Source organism: Abramis brama, assembly GCF_963993115.1.
Source record: "Abramis brama genome assembly, chromosome: 17".
Taxonomy (NCBI): Eukaryota; Metazoa; Chordata; class Actinopteri; order Cypriniformes; family Leuciscidae; genus Abramis; species Abramis brama.
Window position 1 is genome coordinate 19322423 of NC_139979.1, and position 14311 is coordinate 19336733.

General features: G+C 39.3%; 1 protein-coding gene across 3 annotated transcripts; it reads left to right on the forward strand.

Annotated features, from left to right (window-relative positions):
* The first annotated feature begins 808 nt into the window (after positions 1 to 808).
* pou2f2b (POU class 2 homeobox 2b) lies at positions 809 to 13718 on the forward strand. Of its 3 annotated transcripts, XM_084088895.1 has the most exons (16): positions 820 to 961; positions 5096 to 5161; positions 5534 to 5568; positions 5655 to 5714; positions 6304 to 6402; positions 6575 to 6823; positions 6998 to 7097; positions 7366 to 7457; positions 8722 to 8859; positions 8944 to 9085; positions 9331 to 9479; positions 9873 to 10064; positions 10547 to 10595; positions 10698 to 10836; positions 10981 to 11043; positions 12461 to 13718. In XM_084088895.1, exons 1-16 carry the CDS (start codon positions 907 to 909, stop codon positions 12501 to 12503), a joined length of 1671 nt encoding a protein of 556 aa, XP_083945021.1. In that variant the 5' UTR covers positions 820 to 906; the 3' UTR covers positions 12504 to 13718. The 3 variants fall into 3 exon arrangements, with proteins under 3 accessions (XP_083945023.1, XP_083945021.1, XP_083945022.1); XM_084088897.1 differs by lacking the exon at positions 6575 to 6823 and having other exon boundaries at positions 809 to 961; XM_084088896.1 differs by lacking the exon at positions 10981 to 11043 and having other exon boundaries at positions 12461 to 12638.
* The last annotated feature ends 593 nt before the right edge of the window (positions 13719 to 14311 follow it).

Here is a 14311-nt window from a genome sequence, read left to right on the forward strand (position 1 = left end):
GGACAGTTTAGACCTTTCTATTTCCAGTCACTGAACAGTACAGCTCACATTACACATTACAGTTTTACATCACAAATGTTATATATGCTTGTTTTACTTTTTGTGCTTTGTTTTGGGCTCCTACGGGGTGATTCATGCCCCAGTGTGGACGTGTGAGGTTGGAAAAAAAGCCGCGTGAGCAAAGCGTCCTCATTCTGTATTTTCTGATGGAGGCTTGTGTTGTGACAGATGTGTTGATATACAGTAGAGATACGGCGTGACACGGGTGAGCGAGAGAGACCGAGAGAGTCACCGCAGGACTCGTGAGTGACTCTTTCCAGCAACCCCAGCACTTTCCAGCGGCACAACTCTCCCCCTCTTTTCACCTCTATCTCAACATCTGCTTATTTTTCATCTCTCACTCCTCACTGCCGCCTTCCCACTCTCAACCTCTTTCATCCTCTCTCAGTTCACCTGACCCCACTCTTCAGCCCACCGATCGACAGTGCTTCACTTCCTCCTTCGCTCGCTCAGCATCCTGCCTGCCTTCCTTAGACCTTTATCCTCCAAAAGCGACCGTCACATAAATTCGCCCGATGAAACGACCTGTAACACACTCACGAGTTTAAAATGCATTGTTTTATAAATGCAAATGTGCCGTGTCTGCTCTGACCCGCTCCGTTCTTGCTGTCTCGGGGTCAGGAAGTGGGCAAGGAGAGGGCGGAGGTGTGGGTGGGTACAGCGTAGAGAGGAGGTGACGGAGGGAGGAGAGAAGGAGGAGTGGAGAGTTCCCCCCCACTTGTTATCAGTTTGTTCCTCCTCCTTGGCCGCCAAAGAGAAGCGGAGAGAGTGAGACAGAGAACGAGTGTGTGCATGTGTGAGAGAGGAAGAGGACCTCACTGAACGAGTGCACACATATTCATCAACATGACAAAGACTGGTCCTGTTGCATCCATGGATTATTCCCATATGTGGTTGCCAGGTATGTGTCCAGAGCATCTGTGTGGTTGCCAGGTTAGTCTCTTCTGAGTTTTATTGATGGATTCGTTAGAAATGCAGGGACGTTTGTGGCCATCAGACTAAGAAGGTCAGCTTGTAGAAACTGAAAGGAAGTGCTATGCAAAGTTACACAAAGTCTGAAATTCCAAAATATATATGTCTTGAATTTCAGAGTGTGTGTTTTTTTCTAGAAATAGAGGAGTTTATGTTACAATGCTTTGCGAATGGATTCAGATGCATTATCTGTGATTATTTTATTTCAAAGCACTGAAACTTAAAATGTTGTATAAATTGTTTCATTAAATATTTTTTAATAGTTAGAATTTTTTTTTTTTTTTTTAATTGTATTTAATTTAAATTATTATTAAAAATTATAATATTATACATTTTATTATAAATGTGACTGTGAGACATTTGGCATGCGTGGCGTCAGTGTTCGAATACTTTTTGGAGCCATTGTGAATCTCTTTTTCTAAGAATGTTCCCAGACTTCAGGCTTTTCGGGTAGTCAGATGATGTTTATGCGCTGCAGTTTTCACACGTTTGAATTTGAGCTGAAATCTGGGCCAATGTCGGACATTCACCTTCATGTTCGATCATCGTCCTGCTGAAATTTCAGTTCAGCGGACAGAATACGATTTTTGTGCTGTATTTCTCTGCGTGTTGTGCCATTTATTTTTCCATTTACTTTAAGATGCCCAGTGCCACCGCCCTCTTCACTGTGAGGGTGGTGTTTTTTAAAGTGTGGCCAGTATTAAATTTGCACAACATATATAACGTTTAGCTTTTTGGCAGACCCCAGGGTTTTCTTTTACATATTTTTTTTGGAGTAATGACATAGCTACTGAACTCTGTGGCTTTTCTCGCGAGTCTCTTGTTGCCACAGTGAGGTTTAGTGGGCATTTTTAAACTATGCAATCTAATGTTCTCATTGTAGCAATTTTAATTGAGTAAAATGTGAGAACTGGTCAATGATCTGATTTTTACTAAGCACTGCTTATCCTCTGATTTCTGTAATGCAATCCTCAGAATAATTTACATATCTCTGCATTAATTTTAAAGGCACAATTGTTAATATTGTTAAAAGATATATATTTTAATACCACATACACAAAAAATATTTTTTCCTCTTCTGAAATCTAGCTTTTAAGTGCTTTACATCAACTCCAATTTGGGGTATTATGTGCATAAAATCTTCAGGTTATTAGACTACCATTATGTAGGCTATATCTATTTTTTTATTTAAAAAATGCTGATCCATCAGGAAAATTATCACTTTTAAGTACTGAAGAGTTGATGAAATCATATTTGTTGACTGGAAGTGCGAGGAAACCTCTGGGAAACCCAGTGTGAAGTTCTTCATGGGGTTTCCCCCCTTCCTCCCAGATCCCAACCGACACTTGACCTTATTTGCACACAGTACAGGAACTTTTCCTTTAATATTGAAGGGGACTGGTATTCTAGCGGACCAATATGAGTATAGTGTACTCTGTTAGTATAGTGTGTGCAAAACTATACACACTATACTAAAACAGGTTATGAGAAGCCGTTAGGATGCTTCTTTGAGGATTGTTGCCTTCACTTGCTGTGAAGTGTCCAGCAGGTTGGCCAGCTTGAAACCAGTATCATGTTCCTAAAGAAATCTTGCATTATCATTACTTATTATCTGACATTTCAAACAGACCAGAAATCAGCAGTCAGAAGACTGGAACTCAGATACCTTTATATTATTAATTTGTATCTAAATGCATACACTGATGGAGATTTGAGATTGCCCCGATTATTTCACAAGATAGCTCTTCTTCTTTGCATGTGGCATCTTCGTCTTTAAGTATAGTTGAAAATCATGTAAAACACTATTAGCTCAGAAATAATTTCCAGTATGTGCAAGCAGTGTAAGCGTATTTATTTCAGTTTTATAATAAAAATAGAGATCTTTGTAATACAGAAGTTATGAAATGGAGAAGTTTGGAAAATAGTAAGAAATAGATCTGTGTGTGTCAGCTACTGTATAAAGACTGTATATGATAGGGGCACTTACATTCAAGTGTGTGTGTGTGTGTGTGTGTGTGTGTGTACACTGCAAAAAATGCTTTTCTTACTTAGTCTTTTTGTCTTGTTTCCAGTCCAAATATCAAAAATCCTTAAATCAATATGCATTTACTAAAGTAAAATGCCATAAGATATTATGTCTTGTTTTCTGGGTCAAAATTAAGTGAGTTTTTGCTTAAAACAAGCTAAATTATCTGTCCATGGGGTAAGAAAAATAATCTTGTTTCTGTTTGATATTTTGCTTATTTAAAGCAAAAACTCACTTAATTTTGAATAATTCCCCGAAAAACAAGCCATAATATCTGATCTAATTTTACTTATCTAGTAAATGCATCTTGATTTAAGAATTTTTAGATATTGGGACTGGAAACCAGACAAAAATTCCAATTAAGAAAAGCATTTTTTGCAGTGTGTGTGTATGAGAGAGAGAGAGAGAGTGAGAGAGAGTATTAATAGCTGGCCCGACAGTAAGTGTTTGGTTTAACACGTTGTGTTTGCCCCAGCCTGAGGGGAAACAGAGAGGGAAGTGAGACATTAACACCAAAACCATCAGGCACTCTTTCATATTAACTTCATATGAATGATGAACTGCACATGTACTTCATATAAGACTAAATTTGAATTCTAGATCTGATCATTAAAAACTGTTGTGGTGAATGTATATCAAATAAGCTATCATAGACTGCAAGGTGTCAAATAAGTTTGTGATGATTCACTAAAATTAATCCACGATTAAAAACATTTCTTTGACCTTTTTGCTTTAAATTAACAATACATGCCTCTCTGAAGACCTCTAGGCAGCTTAAAAGACCCTTTATTTTTTTAATTCAAATGAATTATGAAACTGAATCTTACTAAATATAGTCAGAACTTGTGTGAGGCAATCTGAAAATATTCTCAAACTTTTACCCTGAGCTATCAGAGCACCATTTTACCAACAGGCCGTTCTGTGGAAACCCTGAACTCTACGGCCCGCTCCCTGACGGGCCTCAAGAGGGGCTTTCCTTCCTTTTTACTTCCTTTCACCAACCACTGTGGCTGGACCACGGATTTGATCGCCTGAGGAAGTCGGCAATTCATCAGCTTTTTGGTGGCTTTTACACGAGTGACACAACTGATACAAGTGAAACTGGTTTCCTGTGTATCTTTCTCTGGGATTATTACTGGGATTATTATTTTTAAGTTGTACTTCCCCCTGGAGGAGCCAGATATTAATTATCAGTATCTGATAAAGGCCTCATTGATTCATGTAGTTGGCAGGAATTAAATATTGATGCAAGGAACTCTGAAAGTGTGAGAAATGAAGGGTGAAATGTGAGTGTTGAGATAAAGAGGATCAGACGAGATAGTGGTATATGCAGGTGGGTGATATTATTAGTCAGTCGTTGGCTTTATTTGCATTTTTCACAAAAGGGAAGTGAGTGTTTCTGTGTGTGAGTGAGCATGTGTGTGTGTGTGTTTATGCACGTCTATTTGAGAGATTATTTTTTTTACCTCTAATGCTGCTTAGCTCCTTTGAACAATGTGTATTGTAAAAAGTGCCATACAAATAAACTGAATTGGCTTGAGTGCATCAGAAACATACACACATGTTCAGTTGTGTGTTCTGGCTTAGAAGAATATATGTATGTGAATCTACCTGCTTCAATGTAGACCCAGAACTTCATAAAACTCTCAATTTCTTTTATTAGAATTCTTAGAAGATATATTTCACACACGTTAACTTTGCACACTCTGTTTCTCTCCGCTGAGGATCTGGGACAGTCCCATTTGGCTCGGTTACAGTTAAATTTGAAGTGATACGTCTGCGGTGATGTAATAGTTGTTTGTTGGATTAATCACGTCTCCACTTGTTTGAGAATGAAGGAATCTAGACCTGATGCGGCTCTATCATCAAAAATGTTTTTATTCCAAATATAACTTGTGTTCGTTAAACTTCCATTCATCATCATCAAAACTAATAGTAAATTTAATAATATATAATGTTATTTCATTACTCTTGTGTTAAACAGAAATGCATCAGCTCATGACTAATTTTATACCTCTCTGTCTTTTTTTTCCCCAGATATCAGAATGTCAAAGCCAGTAGAGGTTGAGAATCCAGCGGCAGACTCTCCGATGGAGAGCACAGGTATAGAGCTACATTATATTTCTGTATGTCTGAAACAGGGCTCAACAAAAAGGTTTTTCTGCTCAGATATTTACTTGCCCTGATAACATCTTCACTGGCCCTATAACAAACATGATAAAAGTATTTTAGCAGCATATTTTTATATGTTAACAATATACATACACATTTTTTAACAATATAAATAAATCAAATAATATATATTAACTCTTATAATGTTGTAACATTATATTGAATAAAGATTATACATGTATTTTGTTATGTTTGTAGCCAAGTCTTCTATTGTCAAACTAACTCAATTTAACAAACCAACTAACTTAAACTTACATTTACCAATTGAACTAATACGTTGCCTTCTCTTATTGTTTTTCTCAGACTCAGAAAGAAATGGCTCAGATTCAAATAATCAGGTAAGTGACTGGTACCAGTGTTATCTTTTATCTGAATACAGCATTTAAAAAATGAATCATATTTTCAATGTGTTTCCCTCCAACAGGTTCAGCTGATGAAAATCAACCCTTTCTCCCTTTCACCCACACTGAGTAGCGGCAACAAAGTGAGTAGATGTGTGTAAATGAATGTGATTTACTGAGTGTTTTAAGTGAGTCTGCACAGATCTGCACATTTTCTTTTTCGTGGGTTATGGCCAATTTAAAACCGGTTAAAAGTTAGGGTAACACTTTAATTTGATGGTCCCTTTTGAACATTCTGTTGACTATAAGTAACTTTGCAACTACATGTCAACTAACTCTCATTAGACTATTAGTAGACTGTCTGCTCAATATCTGCTATAACTTTATTTTGATGCTCCCCAACAGACATTCTACTGACTATAAGTAACTTTGCAAAAAGTCAAACTTATTCTAACCCTACTAGTCTACTAATACTCTACCAACACTCTAATGAGAGTTACTAGACATGTAGGACATGCAGCGTTACTTATAGTCAACAGAAGTGTCAAAATAAAGTGAAACCAGTTAGTTTTTACAGTTTTTTTCAATTTTTTTTTTCAGTTTACAGTTTTTCCACCTCTTTTTATTATTTCATTATCCTCCCTTTGTCACCCTCATTTAAATACCCCCACTCCCCGTGTCTCTTTTAACCCATGAATTCATCATTGATTTTTCCCTGTCTCTATGTCTCAGGCTAAGGTGGAGGATTGTGGTGAGATGTCTCCCGCTGCACCCGCTCAGACGGCCCTTTCCCACACACAGCTGATGCTAACGGGTGGCCAGCTCGCAGGGGTGAGACAAACACACACTTACTTTTTACATGTGCTGCTTGTGTGTGTCTGTATGGGTTCCTGCGTGAGCTTGCTTGCCTTGCTTAACATGTGCTTTCTTTCATTCACTTTTCTAACTCTTATTTTCACCTCATTTTCCTTCTCTGCTGCTCTTTCTCTCTCTCTCTCTCTAGTTGACTGCACTTTTGCCTGCACAGCAACAGCTGCTCTTACAGCAGGCGCAACTTCTCGCTGCAGCTGTGCAGCAGTCACATGTGGCCCACGCAGCCAATCAACAGCAGGCCCAGCAGCAGGCCAATCAGCAGGCAGCTCAGCCGCAGTCACATGGCCAATCGCAGAGCACACAAGAACAAACCGCCACCCCCGTCCCACCTCCTCCTCACCAGCTCCCTCTTTCTCAGCCAATCCAGCTCACTGCCCAGGTACAGCCAATCAGTGCTGAGCAGCACCTGAGGTGATACAAGGGACAAATTCACCAAACAGTCAAAATCCTGCATCTTATTTGCTTATTCTCAGTGAATTCCCTCCTCAGACCACCTCAGATCAGAGTGAAACCATCATGTCCTCTCAGCATCTGTTTCTTTTCTCTCTTTCAGGACATTCAGCAGTTGTTACAGCTGCAGCAGTTAGTCCTCGTTCCAGGACACACTCTGCCTTCACAGTTTATTTTACCACAAACGCAGCAAGGGCAGCAAGGTAGCTCATTCACTATTTGTATTCTCACGCTGTGTCCTAAATACGTTTCCTATGTCAGGTCATTTGTCCCTCTTCACTTAAAGCCAGACTTGTTGCATGTCAGTTGTCATGATCCAGCTGGTTAAAACAAAACATAGACAAGAATTTATTATTATCACTTTATTTTATAATTTTTCCAGGGCATAGTGATTGGATTAAAAAGCTGTGGTTGTCATTCAGATTTCATTTATGGGTAATAAATATAATCATATGGCTGTGTATGTTTCAGGGCTGCTATCAACACCAAATCTAATTCCACTACCTCAGCAAAACCAAGGAAGCCTGCTGGCCGGTCCACCCAGACTTAGTCTTCAAGCACAGGTACATCATCTAATGAAAGATGTCACATATGTCAGAGGGCACATAAACAGGTTCCAAGGGGTTTTTGCAAAGGTATTTCAAGTTGTTACAAACCTGAATGAACTTCTTTATTCTGCATGTATAGGTACCAAACCGTTGATGGTAACCATTAAAAATATATTAGTGCTTTTATTATGCCTTTACAAATATTAGTGTTGTCAACAGAATAAAATAACTGATAAAGTAACTGTAAAAGAATTGTCCTTATTTTCATTTCCTTTTTAAACAAGAAAAATAATGTCTGTAAACTTTGTAAATTTGTGTGGATACAGTTGTAGTAAAATAAGCACAACTGTTCAAAAGATTGGGGACAGTAAGAGTTTAAAAATAATAATAATAATAACTTAATACTTTTATTCAGCCAGGATGCATTAATTGTTCAAAAGTGACAATCTTTTGAACTTTCTATTCATCAAAGAATCCTGAAAATAAATCACAGCGCTACAAAAAATATTAAGCATACTTATTAATAGGTATTCATATTATTAACTGTAATAATAAACGTTTCTTGATTTCTGAAGGATCATGTGACTCTGAAGACTGGAGTAATGATGCTGAAAATTCAGCTTAATAAATAACATTTTAAAGTATATAATAGTTTTGCACTAATATTTCACAGTATTACTGTTTTTACTGTATTTTTGATCAAATAAATGCAGCCTTAGTCAGCATTAAAGTCCCTGTAAAGTCAAAATTAAGTATGTGTTCTGAGTTTGTCACACCACAGAAAAATGTGTTATTAGCCACCCAGCCAAATTTGAATGATAAAAAAAGCCGGCAAGTAGGCCTACATAAAATAAGCTATCAAAATCTTGAAAAAATGGCTGCGCTGCGCTGAAACCACGCCCACTCGCGGGAAAGCTGGGAAAGCGGGAAAGCTGCCGTCGCCACACTCAACTGTCTGTCACCGCTACAGCCGGAATGGATGCTCCTAGCAATGGTGAAAAACTGTTTAACGGTCTAACTCCACAATTCAGTACTTCACAGTTCACAGTGTTTGTAATATGGTTTAGCAATACATTTCTAACATTTATAATGTGTTTAGAATTTTTTTTTAGAATTGCCTTTACAGGGACTTTAAAGACATCTTTCATAAACCTTCTTACCCACCCCATACAAATATCTTACCAAACCCAAACTTTTGAACAGTAGTGTATGTGCACAACACTATATTCTGTGCTATTCTCTCATGTTTGAGTCTTGATGTGTGTCTGGTTCGTGGCAGAGAGAAAAGGTCGCAGAGAGCAGCGTGAACACAGTGACGCAAGTGACATCTCACCCTGAGGAGCCCAGTGACCTGGAGGAACTGGAGCAATTTGCCCGCACTTTCAAGCAGAGAAGGATCAAATTGGGCTTCACACAGGTACACACACATACACACACACACACACGCATAAGATTTGTATTTCCTTGTAAAGTCATGTTTGGTCTCTGTTTCCCTCTACAGGGTGATGTGGGAATGGCCATGGGGAAACTCTATGGGAATGATTTCAGTCAGACCACCATCTCTCGATTTGAGGCGCTCAATCTCAGCTTCAAGAACATGTGCAAACTCAAACCTCTGTTGGAGAAGTGGCTGAATGACGCAGGTAACCATCACAAAGAGCTCCATCAGATTTAACAGCTATCAATCTAATCATACACAATCCAAAAAGTTTCTATCAGTCTCGAATGCATGTTCTGTGCATACAATAATACTACAGATTAAGTGGCTACTTTATAATTGAAAAATCGAATGTAAAAATAGACTGTCAACCACAAAATGTTTTATATAACATTTTGCAGTTGAATCAACAGAAAAATTGAAATATCTTTTTGTTACTGGTTTACTCAGAAACAATGTCGATGGACTGCACCTTGCCGAGTCCCAGTGCTCTCTCCTCTCCCTCGCTGGGGTTTGAGGGCCTGCCTGGCCGCCGCAGGAAGAAACGCACCAGCATTGAGACCAACGTCCGCATCGCTCTGGAACGCAGCTTCATCACGGTCAGAACACGTGATTACAAAACCATTGCACAACATAAACTACCGTTCAAAAGTATGATTTTTTTAAGAAGTCTCGTATGCTCACCAAAGCAGTAGAAAATATAATAATTATTTATCTAAAATGCTATTTATTCCTGTGACGGCAAAGCTGAATTTTTAGCAGCCATTACTCCAGTCTTCAGTGTCACATGATCCTTCTTGTATTGATTTATAATATATATATATATATATATATATATATATATATATATATATATATATATATAAAACACTGACCCCAAACTTTTAAACGGTAGAGTATAACCAAATAAACATTCATATACACTTTCAAAATGAATGTCCTCAAATAATCCCATCTGAAACCTCTGAATCGGTTGTGTTTTCTGCATTCAGAACCAGAAGCCTACCTCAGAGGAGATCCTGCTCATCTCAGAGAAGCTCAGCATGGAGAAGGAGGTGATCCGCGTCTGGTTCTGCAACCGCCGACAGAAAGAGAAACGTATTAACCCCTCCAGTGCCACCCCTCCCTTGCCCAGCCAACCCCAGCCCACCTCGCACAAACCCCCCTGCTACAGCCCACACATGGTACGACCTGGCTTGCTCCCTTGGCTCATACCCCCATCTCAAATGACCCTGTGCCACAACACTCGACTAGTTTCTCCTGCATGAACAGTTGATAATAATCATTCCCATAATGGCACATCCATTCATTCCTGAATGTGGTTTCACCCGTCCTGCATTGCTTTGCATTTTAATGTGGAATAATCGTAATCCATTCCTTCATAGCCAATTTATGCAACTAGTTCACCGTCATTGTTGTAATACTATAGGAGGATTGAACCTCTGTTACTTACACATGTTTTTTGGAGGAATATTGCATGTATTCACTATTTCTCTCTGTAATTGAGGTTTTGTATAACTGAGCGAGTAGCATCTACAAACAGAGCACAAGCCTTCCAGTGTTTGACACCGACCTCTCTCCTTTTCCTCTTTTTCACCCTTCAATACTCTCTGTCCATCATGTTTCCCTTTTGACCTGTGACATCATATCCACATCTTCCTTACAGATGTCCAGTCAGGGACTATCCCAGACAGTGAGCAGTCTCAGCACAGCAGGTAGGGTGCACAAGTGGACATCTGCTGATCATAGACAAATATAATTGTTTAGTATATATATATATGATGGATGTTCTTTCTGTTATTATTTACTTCTGTCAGTGACCACCATGTCATCAGTTTGCCCTTTGACCTCAAGCGGGCCCACCTTAAGCTCCGCCTCATCACCTGTAACCCCGCCTTCACGTGGTGATGCCAGCCCCGCCCCTCCAACTCACAGTACGCTAAGTCTGAACACAGGGTGAGTTGATTTCTCTCTCATGTTCACACACACACACACACACTTACTCATCACCTTTTACTCCCTCTGGCTCAGCAAATATAGGTACCTGCAGTGTTGGTGTGTGTGCAAATGTATTTTTGTGTGTGGTTTTGTTATCCGCAGTTCATGGCATAAAAAGAATGGTGACGTTTCTAACTACATCACTGACTTTGCTGCAAGTTTGAGGTGAATACAACCAGCAGAGTCTGTGTTCTTACACACACACACACACACACACGTCTGGTTCAATATATTTGTGGGGACTCTCCATAGACTTAATGGTTTTTATACTGTACAAACTGATCTCCTTACACTAACCCTACCCCTAAACCTACCCATCACAGAAAACTTTCCAAATTTTTTTCAAAAAAACTCATTCTGTATGATTTATAAGCTTGTGTACCCATGGGGACCTCAATTTAGGTCCCCACTGTGACACGAGTCCCCATGAGTCTGTGTGCATTCAGGTTGAAGTCCCCACCGGGATAGAAAAACATGTACACACACACACACACACACACACAAATATAAAATAAACACACATTCACATAACATTTGTCATTGCCAAGTATAGGGAAATGTGTTTTAGGGCATAGGGTGAATTCTGGTAAATTGGCTTTGTTTTTGATATTGACTTGACCATTTATGACAACATACACAGTGCATTCAGAGCACCAGTGTTGTCACAATATCACGATTTTAGCAAATTACAGTGAAATATAATGTTCAAGAGAACAGCATTTATTTTATAGAAATATCTATTTTGTAACAATGTAAAAATTTAATTTAATTTTTTTTTAAATTAAAAAAATTACTGACCCCAAACTTTTGAATAGTAGTGCAAATATAGGCCTTATCTTGTTGTAAAGTAAACATTCCTTTATTTAAATAGTTATAAATTTAATATGTTACATTAAAAAATATGAATTATAAATAGTTTTTTTACTACTACAAAAAATTATATTTATATATTTTGATTTTAGTGTCCACTCAGTACACAAAGTGCTAGTATGTTTTGCATATTTGTTCAGAGATTTTCATATTTATTCAAAAGATTTAGTAAAATCCCACTACTATCTTAGTGAACGGGTTGTTACGGACTGATGCGTCACCGAGTTCTGCTGGTATGCGACCTGCATTGTATTACAAGAAAAGCCATGTTTATTCTGCAAAGATTTGTCTTCTTGCACTGTTTTTCCAGCTCTTAACTATGCTTCGAAATGTTTTCTCTTTTTCCCTTCATTCCTTTCTGTTTTCCGTTTCTTTCTGTGTGTTTTGTGGGATGGTTATTTGTTTGTGTGACTCAGGAATACGATGAGAAGCATTAACACAGGAATGAACCAAGCTCTACTTGGCAGCAACCCACTTGCTACTATTCAAGGTTTGTGCGAAAGGAAGGGCGAGAAAGACACTGATGAATTTGCCACCTCATATCAGTCATGTTACTTTGTCCTCTCTGTTTGAGTGTTTGTTTACGTCCTACCACTCCTATTCTTCTTTGCTCCCATTGTTCATATGTTCACACGGCACTAGTGCATCCTGTTTATCGTGTCACATATTATTGTTGTTGATGTTTGTGAGTAACACTGTGTCTCTTCCACAGCTCTAGCAGCCAGTGGTGGCCAGCTGCCCATTTCCAGTCTTGAAGGCAGCAGCAAGGTGTTAATGGGTGGTTCTGGGGCCCAAGGAGCAGGTCTTACCTCTTCCCTCTTCCTCAACCACTCCTCTTTGTTGCCCATGGCAACAGGCCCCGGCATGGGATTGGGCGGTTCAGCTGTTGGCAAAACCTCATTTCCTGTCGCAGGTGGCATGAGTCCCTCCCCTTGCTCGAGCCCCGTCTCTTCCTGCTCTTCCGGTGAATTGCTGCACAGCCCGCACTCGATCGGAGGGTCTAAAATCGAGTGATGTTGCCCAAGTCCAATCACAAACGGAGGAGAAGGAGGAGGTGAAACCTTACCTGTCAACCAAAGCATCTCTTGATCCCCTCGCTCCCTTTCGTTTCCTCTCGTTCATACTCTCTCTCTTCCGCTCTCCCACTCTACTGATGCCAAAAATACACAAGAGTAGAAGAGGGGAGAGATGGAGAGACAGAGTTGAAGGAGGAAGGAAGAAGAGAAGAGGGAAAACGAAACCAAAAAAACACCATGAGGCTTAGCGGGACACAGCCAAATACGTAAATTAAAGGAGAAGAAAAAACTATGTGAGTAGTGAAGTGAGACAAGAGGACAAAAGGAGATCCTTGAGCACCAAAAACAACAAAAAGTACAAACTTTACTGTGTTGTAGAACAACTCTTTGAAGAAAACGTGGAATACTGAATACCAAAAAGTATAAAGGAACTTTGAGAGACTCACTATGACAAAGAAATACAAGCATACCAAAATCTCAAATACCAAAAACAAACACCAAAAAATACGGATGGAAAGCTTTATCCAAAGGACCTGTAAATAGCCAACCGTCCAGGACCAGACCCAGTGACAACAATCCAGCCATCTCTGAGCTCATCACCTCATTTTCCATTAAATCATACCGTTTTCTTTAATTCAATGTTTCAGCATAAAAGATGAGCAAGTCGAGCTCAAACGTTCTTGTGTTTCTCTGGTTCTTCCTCGTTCTAGTCTATTTTTTTTCACATAAGTAGCAGATTTTACATCTGTCTTTATTAAATGTTTCAGTACATCAGTGTTTTATTATCATCATCATTACATGTCTTAACGAGCGTATAGAGAGAATTGGGTGTTTGGTCTTTGATGTTCATCATATTAGCACTGCATAGCTTGATGCACTTGTTTGTCCAATGACATGAATGTCGTAAAGTGTAATAAAAGTGAGACCAAGCTCCTCTCTCTAGCTTTCACTGCTCTAAGTGTAAATACTCTCATTTCTCTCTTAATAATTAAGTGCTTGCATGCTTCCCTCACTCACTTTGTCCCTTTTGAATACCAAAGCGATTCATTCATACATGATCAGTTCATCATTCACACGATGCAGAAAGAGATCGGGGACCCAAACCTTGACAAGGCCGCTCTGGTAAGACAGCATGGTGTGGGATCTGTAGCGGTGAAAGGGCTCCTATCCTCTCTGCTTCTTCTACAAGCCAAAAAATGAAGTGAAACTTCACAGCCAGCCAAACTTCCCAGAAAGGAAAACCAAAAACAAACCAAGCCAAAAAACAAATCGAGGAGCAAAACGAGTCACTGTACAGAAAAAAAAACAGCATCCCTTCATGCATCTCTGGACCGAGGTCACCCAGAACCATGTAGCAAGGGATCTGGCTCCGCCTCCTGTCATTCAAACTCTTTCTGGTCCTGGGTGGCGGGATCTTTGATGACCTCACTGGACTCATCTGAAGATGAAGATGTTTCGGGTTCGTTTGGGGGTTGGGAGGGTTGTTTCTTTTGTTCTGTCTGTCTGTTTTGTGGGGCTTTTCTCAGCTGTGTGTGTAGATTTGTGTG